Source organism: Fringilla coelebs, assembly GCF_963513975.1.
Source record: "Fringilla coelebs genome assembly, chromosome: 4".
NCBI lineage: Eukaryota > Metazoa > Chordata > Aves > Passeriformes > Fringillidae > Fringilla > Fringilla coelebs.
The window spans coordinates 12,606,451-12,626,412 of NC_140032.1; the positions used below are offsets into that span (position 1 = coordinate 12,606,451).

The window sequence follows — 19,962 nt, forward strand, 5'->3', positions numbered from 1 at the left end:
TCCCTCCCTGCCTCCGCCCCCTGCCTCCCGCCCCCCGGATCATTCTATACCGGGGGAGCTGTGCACTGCGGTCCCTGCTCGGGGAATCGCTGCTGCTCTTCCCATTCGTCAGGGGCTTTCCAATCACCTGCCTCTGCCACCCTCTCCGCTCCGCTCTTTGTACTTTATTTTCACGTGCTCTTTACTAACACGGCTATTTTTAAATCCCGCTCGGATTTATTTCTCTCTCTTTCTTTCTTTCTCTCTAATTTTCTTTTTCTTTTTATTTTTTCTTTTTCGGGGGGGGTGGGTGGGGGAGGGAGGTTAACGTTTGCAGGTCCCTAACGCTTGCAGGAAAGATCCCACCAGCCAACCCAGCTCCGCCACTGCTGCATCCATCCATTCATTTTTATGGTCACTAACAGCCTATCCCGGTAGTGGAAGGTGCAGAGAAGTGGGAGGCAGAGAGAGAGATAGAGAGAGAGAGATCCGGACAGCGAGAATGGCCGAGAGAAAGAGGAACTGGAATAAAGAAGATGACCTGCCTGTGTATCTAGCTAGGCCGGGCACGACAGCCCAGACACCGCGACAGAAATACGGGGGAATGTTCGCCTCCGTGGAGGGGGCCTATGAGAACAAAACCATCGACTTCGATGCCTACAGCGTGGGGAAGAAGGGGTCCCGGACCCCGCGGAGCGGCAGCCGGCACGACATGCTGGACGGAGGGGACAACTACAGCGAGACCGCCAGCGACATCAGCGAGATCTCCGGCTCCGTCATCAGCTCCCCGGGAGACCGGGAGGACAAGACCCCGGGCGTGGAGATCAAATACCCCATGGGGAAGGAGCTGCTGCAGGGCCAGGACAATGGACAGGTGAGCGGGGCCCGGGCTGGGGAGGTGGGAGCCGCCGCCCCCGCTCGCTGGGCGAGCCGAGCCGAGATTGCTGTACCGAGCGGAGCCGTGCCGTGCCGCAGAGCCTCGCTCGCCAGTGCAGGGGCTGGGGGCCGCCTTCGCGGAGGAGTTTCGGCACGGCAGGTCGGGGAGGCACAGCCCCCTCCTCCCGGGCACGCTGATGCTCTGGGAAGAGCCCGGCTGGCCCCCGAACTACCTCACTTGGCAGAGCTTAGCGGAGGCGGGAGGGGGCGACCCCAGAAATCGTTTTCCTTTGTAAGTGATGGCGATGAGTTTTCTCCGTTTCCTTTCCTGCCCGTGCCGGGGGGCTGGAGGGCAGCTCGGGTCCCTCAGCGCCTCCCGACCGCCCCCCGGAACAAAGCCGGGCCCGCTGCACTCCCGAACTCGCCGGGGAAACTCCACGGAGCCTGTCCCAGGCACAACTCCAGGATCTGCCCCGACCCCCCGCCCTGTCTCTGCCCCTGCTCCCCCCGGCTCCCTCTGCGCCTGCATTGTCTCCCCGGCAGGGAGCGCGGAAGGCGGGAGGATCGGCCGAAACCTCTGCCCCGGGTTCCCCTTCCCTGGCTCTGGTGGCTCAAGGAAGAAGTGAGCCGGTGGGCCGGCCGGCCCCTGACGGCTGTGCATCTCCATCTTAGCCCTGTCGGTGCCATGCAGGCTGGAGGCAGACCCGGGGGGATGGCTCTCATGGGATCCCGGGCTGTCATTGATTTCCCCTTAGAAAGAAATGCGGCCTTGCAGTGATGCTTCTGCATGGATACACCCTGTTCCTGAGTACCCAGCCTGGAGCCTCTGTGGCTTTTCCGCACTCTGCTCTTTCCACAGGCTGAACTGAGAGTTTCCATTCTCTTCACCCCTCTTCAATTTGAGCATGAATGGCATGCTGGTTTGCTCTGGCCTGGGGATTGTGTGCAGGTGCCTGTCTGCTGTGGTGGGACACTGCAGTAAGCAGGCAGGGCTTGGCGGGACACTGTCCCTGGGATGCTGCTGCTTTCTCTGCAAGGACCCCAGGGTTGCCTTCAGAGGCTGCCAGCTGCAGTGCAGTCTTCTCTTTTCTAGCTCACCTGAACTCCTGAGTTTTTTTGATCAGGACCCTGGGGCAGTGGGAGGGCACAGCACACCCCGTCTTTTAGCACATCCATGGTGCTGCATCCCCATTTTTCCTGCTTCCTAGCTCACCGTGGGACTCAGGATAGTGGGCACACACAACACACTACTTCTCTGGATCCCACTGTGCTTGCAAAGTTGACCGAAGTGAGGTGAGGATGAGGTTAGGGGTAAAGCAGGCAAGATTTGGCCACTGGCTTAGGAAGGTGCACTGTAAGCGGCAGATACATGTGACCCCTGTGCAGTGACTTCCAGAGTTTTTTACAAGCTTCAAACAATGACTTCTGGGCAGATGTGTTGGGGATGTGGCCTGTGTGCTCAATGGCTTTTATCTATGTGTGTATCACAGGAGTGGGTGTGCTAAGAGCTCCAGAGTGAGTGTGTGTCCTTGGCGGGATGAACTTGGGCACAGCTTTGCAGTACCTTTTACCCTCAGGCACCATGGGTGGAGGGAGGCATTCTGTGAGACCCAGAAAAGACCTCTCCAGCAGCTGCTGATTTTGCGTCTGCCTGGCCTGGCCTTGTTGTGTAATCCCCCATGAGCTCCATGGCACAGGACAGAGCAGGTGTGTGACAATGGGGCAGTAAGGAGGAGGGCAGAGCATGACAGTGCTGTTGGGGTCAGAGATGCTGGTGAGGACAGAGCAGGCAGTGCCACCTGAGTCAGTGCCATCAGGGACAGAGCAGGCAGGGCCATCGGGGCAGTGCAAGGCAATGCCATCGGGATCAGTGGTATGGGGACAGTGCAGGGCAGTGCCATCAGGATCAGTGCTATGGGGACAGTACGGTGGGGACAGCCCAGACAGTGCCATCAGGCAGTGGGAACGGGGCAGGCAGTGCCATTGCCATGTGCAGCACAGCAGCACCGCCGGGGGTTATATCCCCCGTCCCCACCCTGCGGCAACCCACGCGTGGGATCCTGCCGGTGACCTCAGCGTGCGAGCGGGGCGGTGGCGGAGCTGGCGGGGCGGCGTTTCCCAGCGCCGGTGCGGGAGGGAGGGAGGCTCCGGCTGGATTGATGGGCTGTGAAGGGGGGCCAGGCGGAGGGGTGGGGGACAGGAGGGAAGGAAACGCTTCCTGGGTTGCGCTGAGCGAATCCTGCTCCGACCTGCAGCCGGGAGGGCGCTGCTGCCGCCGGCAGAGGCAGCGCTCGCCGACCCCCCCGGGAGCCGCGTCCCCGTTTGATTGCAGGCGGAAAAAAAAAGGTGCCGGGTTTGCCGGGCTCCCCTTCCTCTGGGCGACGGAACTTCGCCCCCATTCCACCGCTGTGCCGGGTCGCCCCCGCCCCGCCCCATCACCCGACCGGGCTTCGCATTATTATTCGTCTCAGCACCGCCGGTGTTGTTCCGCTGGGCTCGGCTCGCTCCTCGGGTTCGTTGCGTGCTCCCGGCGCTAGGGAGAGCCGACATGTCTTACCAGGGCAAGAAGAGCATCCCCCACATAACGGTAAGCGGCCCCGGGCGCAGCGAGCGCTGCCCGCGCTCCTTTGTTCGCGGGGCGGGGAAGGGCGAGCGGCGGGAGCGCAGTGCCCGGGGCCGCGGGCAGCCCCAGACTGCGGGGCCGGGGGTCCCCGGAGCGGCGGGGTGCGGGCGCCGCCACCCGTCCTCCTCCCGCCGGAGCTCTGGGCGAGGACTGATTTTATTTAATTTTATTTTAAAATTTCATTATTACATTTTTACTTTATTTCTTTATTGTATTATGTCTCCCTTTGCTCGCCCGCCGCCCAGCCGGGGCTCAGCGCTGTGTGCTCGCTGCAGCCCGGGGCAGGGCGGGGAGGGAGGGCTGGCGGGGGACTCGTCCCGGCGCTGTCGGGGCCGGGGCCAGGGGTACCGCCCTCCCTAGGAGCCGGGCCCGGGGAGGCTCGGCCGCCGGGCGAGGCAGAACAAAAGAGGGAGGGGACCACCGCAGCACAACGTGCCCCTGCCACCGCCCCCCGCAGCGGGCAGGGGCAGCGCAGCCTCGGCGGGGCAGGGGCGGTGGGCAGGGGGGAGGCGCAGGGTGCGGAGAAATGGGGGGTGGGCGAGCGTGGGCGTGGGGGGGAAGCGTGGAAAATCAAAGAGCGCCATGATGCCAGCACCAACACCTCTGCGCGCTATTAATACATCAGGCGTGGTGAGAATCAGAAGTCAAAGAGTTAATCATAACCATCCTCTTCCTATCGGTGCCTGTCTCCCGCTAGATGCTTTTGTACGCGAGCAGAGAGAGCTACAATAGGGTGTGCTTTCCATGCTAGAAAGAAGGGACTTGGGTTCTTTCACAGAGTATATGCTTTCCCTTAATACACACGATCGGGGGATATAGGGGCTGAGATAAAGAACAGGCAGAGCTGGCGGATAGGGGTGTGGTGGGGGAAAGCGCGCCCGGAGCTTGCTCACACGGCGGAGGTTTTCCCCAGCACCGGTGTTGGTCTCCAGATTGTTGCTTTCCTCTTGGGGGACTGGATCAGTGGATGATGGGGTCACTGTTGCTGTGGCACCTGGGGCAGAGATGAGCGGGGAAGCTCCCAGATTGCTTGGGTTCGTGGAGCTTTCCCTGCAGAGCTGGCACGGTGTGATGCGGGGCAAGTTTCGGTGTCTGAAGGAGCGGGCTGCCGGGTGGGTGTGGCACCTTCTTGAGCAAACCCGGCGCTTATCAGCATTAGTGGAGCCAGTGTTACAAAGCTTGTAAGCTCCTCGCGGTTTTCTCCCTGTACAATGAAAGCATCCTTCAGTGAAAATATTTGATCGGGAGAGAAGCAACATCCTTCTAAAAGCTGAGTTTCATGATACCGAAGTGCCGCATTTATGCAGGTTTCCACTATCAACAGGCAGCAGTGCCTGGTGGCCCGGGCTGAGCCTGGGTGCTGCAGTGGCTTTTTGGGTGATGGCTCCTCTTGCCTCGTTCACCAGTGCGTTGGGTGACTTACACTTACTCAGGGCATGTCTGGGTCGGGGGAGACCCCGGTTACCCTCTGGGTGAGTGTCAGGTGCTTTGTGCATGTCTCAGTCTTCATTTGAAGCTGGAGTTAACAGGGTCACACCCATAGCTAGTTCTCTGCTCTCCAGTTCGGAGTAGAATGAGAAACTGGAAGGAGTCTTTGCCTTAGAATCAACAGTTCCTTTTAATTTCATCACTTCTCACAAAATTTTTTCTCTGTACTGTGGAGAGGATTGCTGTGAAAAAGAAAGCCCAAACTTCAGCCTTTTCTCTTTGAAATGGGATGTGCTGAAGCTTCTATAAATGAATATTCATTAACATTACTGTTGAGTTTTGTGACCAAATCAAAGGCATAAATTAACATTAGTGAAGTTGGCAGGCATCAGGGCTGGACTGTTTTTTGGTTTTTTTACACTTCTGGCCCTTCTCCTCCAACAGTAGTAAGTCAGGCACTTTGTGTCAGACCTTGTACACACGCTGGCTGTCCCACAAGAACCCACAGGGTCTATCTGTATGTATCTTCTGAAGCCCCATCTCAGTGTGTTAAATTAGCTATCCACTAAGGAAATACATTGTAGCTTCAAGTCCTTTGGGCTCTGTGGAAGTGTGCAACAACAGTGATGATGATATAATATAAAAATGTCATTTGTTACTGTTTTTAACACTCCCCTACTCACACTCCTGATTTTTGGAGCTACACCAGCTCCTGGGTACATTGGAGAAGTGAGAAACTAGTTTCTGATGGTGTCCTGGGTGCTGATACTTTGCTGTGGATTTTCCAGTACCAAGTCTGTGTTACTTGCATGGGCCAGGAGCTGTCCTGAGCACACAGCAGCAACACCCAGCAACAGCACCCAGCCACAGGCACTACAAGCAGCAGTCAGTACCTGGCCAAAACTTCCCTCTGGGATCAGGTCTGCAGCATCAGGAACTGGGAAGGAAGAGGCAGCATCTGGTTTCACCTCTGATTGGTGTGGAAGCAGATACCACAGGGTTGTCTTCCCAAGAGTGGTATCCTGCCTGGGTTACTACTCTTGGTGCATGTGGCCATAGCTTCCTCCTTGTGCTTAGTCTGATTGTGCCTTGTCTCCTGACTCCTTCAGACAGCAGGGCCTAACTGATAGCCCCTGCACCTTTTTTACCCAAAGCAGCTTTATTCCTGCTTTCCCTTCTCCCCCTGCTCATGGTACACTGTTGCACACAGCCCTCTTTGGCACTGGGCATCTCCCTGCTCTCATTTACCAATCTGCACTTTTTTTAAAAATTTCATCTGCCTCTTTTTTCCTTTCCATTTCAGCTTGTGAACATTCATGCTTGCATTTTATCTCATTTGTGGTTGTCCTGATGCCTGTTATGTATCCCATGCAGCATCCAGGGTTGCTGTTAGTGGAGCACCAGCCCTGTGCCAGTGTAAGGTGCCATTCAGTTGTGAGTCAGACTGGAGAAACTGGGCCCTTTTGTGTAACTACTGTGGGAGGGGAAAGGACCTCTGTATTTGAAGCACCAGACCAGTCTGGGGATGTATAATTGAACCAGTAAGTGTAAGCACTTCAGTCATGTCTTCTGCGCTGTGTTGAAGGCCTTGGCAGGTGGGTTTCAGACCCCTGGTTCAGGAGTGTTAGCTGGGGATGGAGTAGGGTGTGCACGATGTAAGGGTGGCCAAGAGTGCAGGAGCGCTTTTCCCAGCCTCTGCAGTATGGACAGCCACCATCATCCATTGCCAAGGTGTTTTTCTGCATGAGGTGGCAATCTTTTGTGCTTTGGTTGTGCAGGATGTTCTCATGCTGACCAGATTTTTCAGGGTATACCCCCCAGCCCATTGCTTTTAACATCACTATTATATTCCTCTTGTGCAACATACTGCAGGGAATCAATGGAGATGATGACATGGAAATACCTGTTACAAATTATTTTGACTTCTGTGTTTTGGTAGCAGTTGGCAATTTTCAAGCAAGGCCTGAGCTTAGATGAACTCAGAATTGTACCACGGTTTAGAAAAGGCATGTGGCATGTTAAATGCCTGTGACAGGATGTGTTTGTTCCAGCAGCAACTGCACCCATTAAAACATAATCTGTGTGAGCTCAGTGAAGAGGAGGTGTGAACACAATTCTACTGAGCAAAGGCAGAATAGCTAGTCACCAAAGCAAATGCAAGGAGGCATTTGGAAGAGGAAAATGGTGCCTGAATCCCTTGGGAAAAGAAAAGGGAATCATCTTTCTGGGTATGGTCCAAGGGTTGGCATATGAGTGGGGAAATGCACTGCTGGTCCTGAGCTGACAGACTCTAAGGCACAGGGAGACAGAGACCACAAAAATGTGGTGTTACAGAGGAAGGATCTCACTACTGAGCATAACAAGAAGAGAACATAGAAGATCTGCCACTACATGAAAAAAAAAAAAAACCCAGATGCAGAAAAATGGGGAGACTGAAGAAATTCAGAGGAATGGGCACAGAGAATAATTTTACTTGTTACGTTTAGAATTGGTATGAAGAGAGATGAGAAGCAAGTAGGCTTCAGTTAAAGATGGCAGAATACTTTGAGAGAGAAAAAATTCAATCATCTGGATTTCTGCTGTGTGGCACACTGGTTCAGGATGCAAACTTTCTGTTTGGTTTGAACAAAATGCTGGGATAATGTGTGGTGTTCTGGTGTGAGACAGCAGCAGTGTGAGAACTGCCAGCCAATTTATTTTGGACACCAGAGGGGACATATCCTACAGATGCAGAACATGGTGAGTACCTGGAATGGTGGACCAAGGTCCTTGTCTAGGTTTGGATCTATTCTGTATCTCCCCTGAGGATGGTTTTTTTTACCACCCACGTTTGTTTAACATAGCTACATAGAAGCGACGCTCAGATTGCTCTGTTACTTGCCAGAAGTGTTTGAAAAGCCTGCTGAGTGCTGGCCATGGGAACACTGCCTCATGTTACGCTCTTGGTGCAAGATTTTGGATTATTTAGACAGCACTTTTTGTCCTGTTTTAAAGCACCAAGGCCTGGGACTTCTGGATGCCTTCCTACTCTTGAACATTTGCTTCATCCTCGAAATTACATGTTCCCTTGTGTGTCTGTCTAACAACTTGTCCCCTCCCAGTTTACTCATCTGTCAGTGAACATATGTGAATTCATACCGTGTAGTGGAATGGACTTCAGCCTGGCAGCTCTGGGGATGCTTTAGCTGCTTCACTATAAGTTTTTGGACTTCCAACCACCATTTCTATGACTCTGTGACACATCTTTTCCTTTCTTTTTTCTATAGGAGAAAAAGTGGCTACTTTTTTGTATGCCAGTTCTATATGGTGACATCAATTACATTCAGAGTAGGTCCTTCTGGGGACATTTCTATGGAGACTGAAACCTTTGGCAGAGGGACAGAAGGAAGGGTTTGGGGCAGTGATTCCTTTAACTGCCACAGCAAGTTCATCAGTCAGTGCCTTCAGCAGGGCATCATAGCTGGTGCCACCACAGAGAACTGAGCTGTGCTTTGCTGGAAGCTGGGCAGGCTTGGAAAGGGGACAGTGGCTGTCTGGGAAGACATCTGATCCGGTGGGGTGGTGCTTGTCTGAATCTTCTTGCAACTGCTGAGAGCAGCTGCTGCCAATGAACCACTTTTCTGATGAGAGGTCAGGATCTCTTGTCTGCTTTGCTGCCATTTCTTTCAGAATCAAGAATTCATTGAGTGGTAAAAGCATGAAACTTCCATTTTCATTTGAAGGAGCCAGCAGAAGCCACTGGCTTGTGAAGCACTTGGGAGTTAGTTGAGATAAACTTGGGGTTTGTACATATGAGAGAGATAAATGCTTTTGTGTGTATGAGAAAGAAGGAATAGAGATGAGCAGCAAAATAATTTGCAGGTTTCTAATCTTGCTACATGTGCAGATGGTGGCCTTGTCCCTTGAAGCAGAGATACTTTGGGATTATGTTTGCTTGTCACAAGACAAAAGTTTTCATCTATAGTGCATGTCCTAATGAATTTTAAGATGTAAGGTATTGTTTGTGAATAATAAATGTTCCTGCTGACTTCAGTGAAGTCTACACTCTGTAAAATCCCCTATGTGTAATAGTGAAGGTGGCTGGCTCAGAGTGCTCAGAGTGAAGAGACTGTGGAAGGGAAATCAGGGCTGATACCTTGTGAGGTGAGGCAGCAAGCATCACAACCTGCTCTCACTGGCAGAAATAGTGGGTGCACAACATGACAGCAAAAAGTGTCTGAGTGCAAACAATACACATGGTATCCACTGCATTTAGCTGATCATGAATTGTCATTGCTAACATCATCTTAAAGGCATTTTCTACTATTCTGTTTCCCTTGCATCCACCTGCTCTGTCAGAGAAGGAATTCCATATTTTTAGTTGGATTTTGATTGTGATTGGTGCCAAGTCAGATATGTCCCAGTAACCTGATGCAGGTTTCTGATTAGAACTTAGATAAAACACATTTTCAGTTCAGTGGCCTAGAGAAGTCAGCCATTCTGTAAATGACTGTTATTTTCTTCCCAAGTTTAAGCTTTCCTATGAATGGCTTGCTGGGATTTTGAGATCCCATTTAATTGACATAACCTGTGTGTAACCCACGAGATGGATATAGCAACATATGATGCAATGGTTTCAGCCCTCCAGCCTCAACTTAGACAAAACCCCTGCTGATGCCAATGGATATTGTCATCAATAAGATGTTTGTTGTGCTTCCCTTCTAAAAGCAAAGCAAAGATGACATTTTCAGTGAAGAAATCCCCATGGAGTTGGTAGCTGTAGGAGTAGCCCCTTTAGAGTGGGTGATTAAGCAATGAAACTGCTAGCTGAATAGGAAGCCAGGTCTCAAAAGGGGAAACAAAAGAGCATCAGATCTCTTAAATGAATAAAGATGAATGAATACATTGGCTATGGACCAAGATACAGCACTACTACAATCAGCATAATCCTTCCTAAATTAATTGTCATGTAGTAGAGTGCATCTATTAAGAAAAGAACCTTAAAAGCAGGATTCTCCATTAGTGGCCTATCGGAAATGATGCCTCAAGGATGGAGTGTTTTACAAGGAATTCCCAAAGTTGATTCAGGGTTCACCCTAGCTAAAAGCCACTTCCTATGGAGGGTAATCTAGATGTGAAATTCAAAAGGAGGGATACTGCTGATTAAAAGCAGATCTTTTATAAGCAGACAGTACTTCATGAAATCCCATTTACAGCTCTTTGATCCTTATGAAAGGATTTTAAGCAAACATTCCTCTAGGGAAAGATATCTTTCTTCTTTTGCCATTAACTTTAAAAATGTTCCTTATTTGTAAGTACTTTGTTAAAAGTGAGGTAATTTAACTGTGTTGTATCACAGCTGGGCCTGAATCTTAGCAGCTCTGACAAAAGACAACCAAGTATATCCACACGCACTCAAAAAAAGTAAATCTCTTTTATATTGTGGGAAATAAGTCTGCAAGAATGAACGCATGGAAGCACAGAGGAGCTCTGAGTGTCTCCTTCCACTGTTTGCTAGTGCGTCTTCATCCTTTGAGAAATGTCTTCCTTGCAAATAGTCTTCTTGTGGAGATTTAGATAATCAAGGAGAACACAAATTTCAGCCTGTGTTTCTTGTACCTTTTCTCTGAACTGAATTCTGTGTCTTTTGTAACTCTCAGTGGACTCTTTAAAACCTTAGAAACAAAGAATTCTGCCTCTCAAATGCTAAAAAAGTAATGTCTAGGCTGCAAGTGTGATAACATAGCGTAATGCCTTTTTATGTATATTGCATTTGATCTGATGTCTTTTAAACCACATGCCTTTATAGAGGACTGAAGTGCAGGTGGATTTAGAATTTAAACTGTTTTCAAATGGCTGTTTAGCATGAAATCCTTAGTCATCTTCAGGGCTCTTGAGTAATCTGGGTTTTAGAGAAAACAGCCATTGTTGCTCTGGAGATGTATGGACAATGTTATATTCTAGTAAGTCCTTACAATTACACAGAGGGTGAAATCACTGCTGAGTGCTTCCTCCTCCTCTAGGCATGGAAAATCTGGGTTTGAGTGTTGAAAGGACTTTTTCGGTTGGCAAAAGCTGCAATGCAGCAATTGTAAAGGTCCAAACCAAGAATTTAGCAGCACACCACTTAGACCTGTATGCTGGATAAGTTATCTGAAGTTAATTGTATATAAATGGTAAAGCAAACTGTAAATAGTTAAAAATATATGGCTTACTTGATTTAGAGATGAAGGTCTAATAGGAAGATGTTCGATTTGTAGAAGAAAAGCAAAAATGTAATAGCATGTGTTGGAATTGCAGTCTGGACAAATGCTGCTATTTGATGGAAACACTACTCTTGGATTTTCTTGGATTATTTTTGTATGGCAAAAATACATAATGGCTTTTTTTTTTTTAAACTCCATCTTGTATCACAGAAGTGTGGTTTTCTCTGAAAGGTTCCTGCAGATGCAGTGCATAGGTATCTATGCTGTAGAGAAGTGTGTGGTTTCTATAACTTGTGCTGCATTGTATTTTGACACACTACACCAATTTGAAATAATGTTTGGTAAATCTTATGGCAGTTTTATTTTTCCTGTTACTGTGTTTTAGTAGTCCCAAGAATCAGATTTGAGAACTGCATGTCTAAAAGCTATTTGAATTTTGTTGTGTATTTTTAGATACCACTAGCTCTGAGGGGAGTGGGTGAATGGGGAAAAGGCTAATTTTAAATTTCTTTGCAACTGTTCTTGTTCTAACATTTGGTTTGTAATTTCAAATAATCCAGAGCAAAGTGATTTTCCACCCAAGGGAATTTGGTTTCATGTATATTTGCATGGAGCCATGGGGACCATGGCAGGGCTCAGGCTCATGGTCCTGAAGGTTGGTTAGATGCTGCTTCTCTCTGCTGGCCTTTTGCCATTGGTGTGCATGAAAATGTGGACCCGCTTCGCAAGAGCTGAGCCAAGCTGATTCAAACCCCAGCAAAACAGGCAGTTAGTACAAAGTGTGCCAGTCACCAGCTTACAGATGTTTTATGTTGCTCTTGCTGTAGTGGAAACAATGGTTGTGAGGGAGCGACAGCCGCCGCCTCCAGTCTGAGCAGCCAGCCCCTCCTCCTGCAGCAAACGCGCAGTGTTTGTGGCATCTCCTTCTGCTGCCATGAAAATTGCTGTCATGTCACAGACTAAGCTCTGCAGCTTTGCTGCCAGGTTAAGCAGGAGAAGCTAGACTGTGATTAGGAAGACATCCCCAGGGAAGCAGTGTGCAGGGTTTAAAGGTGAAGGGCTGGGAGTAGCAGGAATGGCTGTGTCATACTCAGCAGTGGGCTGAGCCAGCAGGTGCCAGAGCACCTGCAAAATGGAGCTGCAGGGCACACAGCAGATATGCATCGTGGCTGAGCTGATGCTGTGTCATGGCCAGGCACAGAACTCAGAGGCAAGCAGCATTGCAGCAAGGCAATTGCATCATTGTGATAGTGATGGGTGGAGAAGAAACACCTTGGTTCCCACACCCAGCAGTGACTGAGGAGCATGGGTTTATGGTGTGCTTTCTGCTCCTCCCTTGTCAATGAGAGCAGGCCTTTTTACCCCTTGCATCTGGGTATCCCATGAGCTTTTCTAGGTTCTACTCCCTCTCTGTTTTGCTGTGCTCCTGCTGTCTGTCCTTGGCAGCCTACAGGGAGGAGAGGGCCCCCACAGCTTCTTTTGGCTTGCGGTGGGAAGAGGTGGGCTGGCAACTTCTCATACCAGGCAATACACTGGAGGCTTGGTATGGAGCCCTTGGAGCTCAGCAGGGAGGGCATCACTGCCTGAGGTACCTGTCAGCCAAATAGAAAAGTGGCAGCCACCCTAGAAAGGCTGGCAGTGCTGTCACCTTCTGAGCTGAGTGATGAGCCTGTTGCTGTTTGCATTGTGAGAGCACCTGAGGGTCAGTGACTGGCTGAGGGTACCTCTGTGAGCTGGGTATTCTTCCTCATGGAGATTACAGCTGGGAAGGAGAAATACAGGCCAGCACTGCCTGGATTAGTTCAGGAACTTCAGGTCTCTCTTCCCTTCCTTCACTGCTTTCCCCAGGGCACTGCAGTGTGTCTCTTCTCCAGCCTGAAACTGGTAGAAGAGGACTCTGGTCCCTAGTTTACCTGGACATTTGTCACTTGGTAAGAAAATTGCAAGCAGTTAGGACCTGACATCATGCCCCTGGAAAATAATAAATCACCCCTGGTCACACACAGCCTTCTGCATGCCCAAGAGGGTTAGCCCACTTCACAGAGCCTGTGTGTGTCCAGATTTCTGTTCAGGATTTCACTGCAGCAAGGACCAGTGATCTAAACCAGTGCAGGGTCTCCCAGGCTCCAGTGGCTGTCCCTGAAGCCTGTGCTTGGGTTCTAGCAGGGAATGAATACTGCACGTGAACCAACCATTTGTATGAAATCTTGTTTCATGAAGAATACAACAAATTGCTTGTCAATATTAGTCTGTGTCTCCTTTCTATTAATATATTTTTGTGTAATTTTTCCAGCCTATTCGTGGAAGTACATCCCTGTTATCTGTGTATCCAGGCTTTGGGTACTGCTGCTTTGGCTAAGGACAAGCCAGCCCTGGTCTGGAGCAGGGTGTTTGAGGCAGTGCTGGTTTGCTTGGGCACAGTGCGCTACTGAGGTGTCCACAGGGCACCCAAACCTCACCTGGGCTGCTGTTGCCCATTAACACCATCTGTCTCAAGGTGCTCTGCTTTGCAGCAATCTGTAATGTGTCCTACACTTGGCAGATCAAGCTGGTTGGAGATGTTCCAACAGAACTCTTTTTCTTCTGAATTTGCTGATATGCTGGAATGAAGCATGCTAGAGATGCTTCCACAGCTCTCAGATTCTGATGAAAGCTGGGCAAGGCTCCACAGCACTGTCCCCAATGGCTTGGCAGTCTACCTGGAATTGTGTGGTTTTTTGGCAGCCTAGTCTTCCATGACTTCCTATACCCAGCTGGGGGAACCTTAGCCTCTTGCAACAATTCTGAGTTGTTTGTATTTTCTTCTGAGGTGTAAAGAATTAAAATTTTCAAAGTCTCCATGAAGTGCAGGTTATTTATTCTCTACCAGAATTTCTTGCAGCCTCCAAAATTCTGAACAAGGAGAGACTTTGTAGCTGAATGTTCCGTAATCCTTTATAGGATATGAGGCCTAATTTAATGGCTGTCACCATAATTGAGTTCTTTCTTAAGACTGCATTTGTATCTTTTTTAGATTAGCTTATTCTAATGCCTAATTTTGTTACTTACATATTTATATCTATATGTAAAAGCATTTAAAATCCTTATGTCTACAGTTATTTTTCTGGACCTGCTCTTCAGCTTTTAGTCTGTTTTATTTTCCTTGCCTGTTACATTTGTTTCTAATTATTATGCATCTTCTCCTGTTTTAAAAGAAATGAAATGTAGAACTTCTTGATGAGGGTGCAGATTTTTTCACTCCTTAGCAGTGACAGATGCAGTGCTCTGGGAAAACTGCCTGCCTCTTTTAGTAAGCTTGTGCCTCTTGTAATTGGACAGTATTAATGTTTAGGAAGGCAATTGAATGAGCTTAAAAAGAGCTCACAAGATGGTGGGCCCTGCAGGTCAGCAGGCAGTGTAGTAAATCATCATAGTGAGGAGGTGCAATTGTCAGCACGTGGCAAAATAACTTATTACTATTCTGGCTGCTGATTCACAAGTCCTGCTGCAATTACAAGTGACAGTAAAGAGGCTGGGGAGAAAACAGGGAGCCTGCTCTGGCAAATTCCAGATGGAGGACTTGTATTCATTTCCATACTCTAATGAGAGGGTGACAATGTCTGAGGCAGGTCCTGGGGACATGTCATCATAGTTCTGTGCCTTGGTTACCCCCCAACCCCCAAGGCTGCTGCTGCATCACATGGAGAAGAGCTTCAGACCTGCTGTGTAGATACTCTTTTGTTGTGCACTGTATTTAAAATGTCCTTTCTCCCCTTCTTCCTCCCTTAAAAGTATCTGTTTCTCCCTTTTTCCTTTTCCTAGAATGATACAGAGGGCTGTAAAAGCTTTGAACCTGCAGAATTGTTCAAGTACAAGCTAAAAAATAAATGTGCATTGTATAAGAGAGGTTACATTGTAACACCCCTAGCTCTGTCTTACCACTTTTCATGAACAGTTTTAGAAATTTATTGGTTTTGTTGTCCTGGTTTTATAGATTAAGAATATATCAAGTTGCTTGCTTTCTAAAGTGGGAACTCAGGACATTCATAGTTTATATGCCTGAGTCATGCTGTAATTAAATCAGGAATTGAGTCTGGACTGAATAGTATAAAACATGGACAAACTGGAGATTCTGAGTTATTGTCTGGTGAGCCAAGGAAATAATTTATAATAAATGGCTATTTTTATGTATGAATGGAAAAATTGTTCTGACTTCTTTAAGAGTTTTCCAGCATTCACAGTCACTTGGCAAAATTCTTTCCAAAAGGGTTATGGTCTTGTCATGGTTTAACCCCAGCTGGCAACTCAGCCCCACACAAAGACTTGCTCAGTTCTCCCCCTCCCCACTGTGGGGTGGGGGAGAGAATTGGAAGGGTAAAAGTGAAAAAACTTGTGGGTTGAGATGAAAACACTTTGATAATGGAAATAGAATAATCATAATAATAGTAATGATGATAATGCAATTGGTAGGAAAATAAAAAAGAGAGATTAATAAAACCACAGAAGGACAAGTGATGCACAATACAATTGGTTACCACCCATCTATTGATGCCCTGCCAGTCCCGAGGCAGTGCTCCCCCCATCAACCTCCCCCTGAGTTTTATTGCTGAGCATGATGCCATATGGTATGAGACATCCCTTGGGTCAGTTGAGGTCAGCTGTCCCAGCTAGCCCCTCTCCCAATTCCTTGTGCTCACCCAGCCTCTTCTCTGGTGATGAACAGGGGAGACATTCACTCTCTAAGCTCTGCACAGCAGTAGCTAAAACATCCTTGTGCTATTAGCACTGTTTCCAGCACAAATCCAAAGCAGCCCCATACAAGTTGCTGTGAGGAAGATTAACTACCCCAGCTTAAGTCAGAAGAGCACTGAAGTTCTGGACTTGCCCTGTCTTTGGGTAGGTGGTAGGGGGCTGGCATTTCCAATATGACTTCTTCAGTGAGAGATTAAGTACTGGTTTTCTGGAGTATGCACTGGTAAAATCTGTTTTCTGTAAAATGAAGTTTTTGAGAACAGAATATAACCATTTGAATAGAGAAGAATATTAAGCAGACAATTGTTGTGAACAGTAACTCTTGCAGACTTGATATTTTGAACCATCCTTCTTGGGAAAAAAAAAGTTTTCTTCCTGGCACTTTAGCAAATACCAGGAGGTGGTGGGTCTTTGTGCTGTTTGTATGATTTTTCAGGTGAACCAAGCTTTGGAGGCTGCATTCTGTTCTCATGCATGGAGCGAGTGACATATGACATGGGCAGTCTCAGCACAGAGTGCCCCCAATTCATCAACAGCCTTTGCCCTGCAGAAATCACAAGTTGATTACAATTAATTCTTCATGCCCATAGAAACTCTGTGTTCAGCTGTGGGTCTGTACCACAGTATAGGAGACACGAGATGTGGGCCCTGTCCCTTGGCTGCTGCAAGGGAGTTGCTCCTGCTGAGCTGGTGTTGAAGGAGCTTCCCTGTGAGGAATTTCTAAGTGGAAGGGCTAAGCAGCCTCTTAGGACCTTGTGCCTCCCCATTCAAAGCTTTGTTACTTTTCCAGAGGTGCCAAGGGTGCCAGGTGAGCTCAGCTAGGCCATCGCAGTGTTGGGCAGTTTCTTCTGGGGGCTTCTCTTTCCCTTTTGGCCCTTGTGCAATGGGGTTGGTAAAAGGGGGATGTAATGGCATTGCAGGTATTACTATGTGCAGTGATTGCTGCTTTGAGCAAAATGAACTGTGATGACAATGAGGTCTCATGTTCCAAAAGTCAGGAATAAACTGAAACTCTCCTGAAAAAGGATAAAACTATCATGTCCACTGAAACTATCAATGAAACTATCCTGTCCACTGTCTGTGTACTCACAGGAACCCACCTTTATATAGAATAGGGTTTGATATTAATGGCTTTCTTTATAATATGAGCATATTAATTATAATATATACGTTATTATGTTTATTTATTTTGACAAACCCACATTTTCTCTTTTTTTCCTCCAGAGTGACCGACTGCTCATTAAAGGTGGAAGAATTATCAATGATGACCACTCCTTCTATGCAGACCTGTATCTTGAAGATGGACTTATAAAGTTGGTTTTATTAAATATTGCTTTTTTTGCGTCCGTGTTAACATAGACTACTGTGATTTCGTGATAGTGCTGACTTAAAATATTTGTGGGCAGAATTTCAGTGACCTCTAAATGTGAGACTGTAGTTGAGGAGAATTTAATTATTAAATTCTGCCATTTTATCTTCACTAAGATTAGATAAGTAGAAAATTTCTTTGCTGTAAATTGAAGAAATTTGCTTTTTGAACAGTTCAATCACAGTTTCTTCCAAAATAGTTAAGGAAAGTAGGCACTCATGAAAAGAAGTAGTGGTAAGGACAATGAATACCTTTTGAGTCCATGAATGGCAGAAAGCTCTCTACAGATTTTCTCCCTGTACCTAGTCAGTGCAATTGCAGCCATGCTCTTAAGGATTGTAGGGCACAGAAATCTGAAATATGCCCCATGTTGCATGGTGCAAATGAGGACCTGCTGTGTCTCAGTTGCCTGTTGGTTAATGCTGAACCACAGCATGTTCTGTTCCTATAATGTTGTTATGCATTGTTTCACAATTAGAAAGTCCTGATTTATCAGGCTATAAAATACAGGAATTGGGAAAGTAGTTGTTAGGTGAAAAACTTGAAATATGTGTTACTGATAGCCTGGGAAACTGTAACAGAGATGTCTGTGTGCTCTGTTGGTCCCGCCTTGGCTTAGTGGGGATGAGGGTCTCTAAGGTTTGCAAAGTTAGGTAGAGTATGAGCTCTCTGATGTATACAAAGATCAAAGCCTTTTCCATGGTTGCTGTATACTTCCACTAGTGACCTAGGAAGCTTGGTCTCCAGCGGCTACAATTTGGTGCGCAGAAGTATAATTATGGTTATCTGGTAAATAATTAATTGCCAGCTTGTTTTCAGAGCTCCGTAAGAATGTAACATCAGATTAAAAGTCCAATTCTTTATATATCTGTGACTGCATATGTTATTATGATTCAGGTTATTATAACAGAAGAAAATCTGAATACTTTCATCCACAGACTGTGCAGTTTTCTTTTTAATACTTTACTCTGCCTTTCCATTTGTAGTGTTAATTGAAGGCAAAAGTGGAGAGGACACAAAATTTTGAACATGCATCTATTTTTAAAGCAGCAGTTAACCAAGTTGTGCTCTCTTTGATGGGTGTGTTTGTTGAGTTTTTCTGTGGCTTTGTTAGTTCAGATACAAGTCTTCTAGTAACACTTGTAAGCATCAGAACAACTTAAACAACTAAATGCATGAGATGCTAAGAGCCTGGAACTGCTGTGAATTTTTGGCTTTGATTCCAGAAATGCAATGGTAGTTAATAGGCAGGTTAGCAATGCCAAGCTTTCACCTGCCCTTATTAAGTACATAGAGTCTCTCTGAAATCCGTGTGTGGATCCATACCTCCCGGAAGTATCTCAGCTGCCCAAGCTAATTAGGGTTAATAATGAACAGACAAGCAAGATCTTAATTTTTAAGAAGCATTTATCTTTGCCCAAGGAGGCAAGTTCTCTATTTAGCACCCTGAGTTATGCCTGATGCCCTAGATTTAGACAACCCAAGATTTTTCTTTGTAAACTGTGCAAGAAGTCCTGCTCTGAAATAATTTGTGAGGGCAGCCTGCTGTGAGATGGGGTTGGGTTCTTACTGTGTTCAGATGATTAATTTTGCAACCTAAGAAAGCTCTGGGTTTGTCTGATCTCTCAGTTTCTTCAGGTAGAACTGGCTATTGTGTCTGAATATTTAACATCATTGTTAAATCTGGCTCAATCTTGTTTGGAGCTGGACCTTGAAACTCAGTCATCTGCATTTCAGTTGATGCTATAACTTTCCAGCTGCAGATCATGCTGATAATACAGAATTCTAACACAGAATGGAGCAGACAGCAAACCACTCAGCCCAGAATAGGCACTAGTGTCCTGGTTTTACCGGGCTATAAAAGATCTGGGTTATTTTTCTCACTCTGAAATGAAAACTGATTGGAAAAGAGAGGGTTGGGTTTCTCCTGCAGCCTAATGGAAAGATTTGGGTCTTTTAATGCTTTTAATGCAGATCATTCTGCAGAGAGGGAAGCAGATGTAACCTTGAGTATGTTTGAAGATCAGATATAGTTTGGAGGATGGTTGATCAATGCTCAAACTGGCTCCCTAGGCAAAGGAGCGTCAGTGTATGTGGATTTTTCCTACCTGAAACTTAAGCCCTGCACACTCAGATGGCAGGAGAGGCAGTTCTCCATTATCTAAATAGTATTTTAAATATTTGGCAATTTAAATTGGCATATAAATAATATATTTTGCCTACATCTGTCCTGCCTGGGTTATCACATAAGGAAGTGAGCCCTGTGCCAAGTGACAGGTCGTGGTCTGGTGCTTGCTGTACTCTGCTCCATCTCTGCCAAGGAGAAGGGTTGGGTCCCTCTGGGCTGGAGGGACAAACAAGTGGCAGGGTGGGGGACTGGGGGCATGGTCTCCAGAGCTGGGCAAGTGATGAGTAAAGTTAGGGGGAACCTCAGATGCCTAAAAAAGATCTGGGCTTGATAACTGCAAAAAGCACCACCACAGAGTTCTGGGAGAGGTTTTCAGCTTCCTTGGATGAAGCTTAGGAAGAGCTGAAGCCTGCTGTTTCTGTTGTGCTTTAATCAGCTCATGTACAACAGAATTTACCAACTTGTTTGACTGAAAATGGCAGACAGCATGAGCATCAGCTTCCTGTGGGTCTGAGTTTTCTGGTTGCTGACATATGAGGAAACCAGCTCAGTCATTTGTACAGTGGCTAGAATGCAGTTATCTGCACTGTTGTATTTTTTCACCCACAAGTAATAGAACTCCATTCTTACATGCACTTTGCAT

General features: G+C 47.3%; 1 protein-coding gene across 2 annotated transcripts in view; it reads left to right on the forward strand.

The window, feature by feature from the left end:
• Window positions 1–304: 304 nt before the first annotated feature.
• The window catches only part of CRMP1 (collapsin response mediator protein 1), a gene marked incomplete at its 5' end in the record, with an annotated part of 49,103 nt that continues 29,445 nt past the window's right edge, over window positions 305–19,962 (forward strand). Inside the window, 2 exons of one of the 2 annotated variants that reach the window (XM_084203764.1) lie at window positions 305–853; window positions 17,047–17,135. In XM_084203764.1, coding sequence (XP_084059890.1) covers window positions 482–853; window positions 17,047–17,135 — 461 coding nt within the window. Of the gene's footprint in view, window positions 854–3,403; window positions 3,443–17,046; window positions 17,136–19,962 lie in introns of those variants that run through there. The other variant, XM_084203765.1, reaches the window with a different exon arrangement.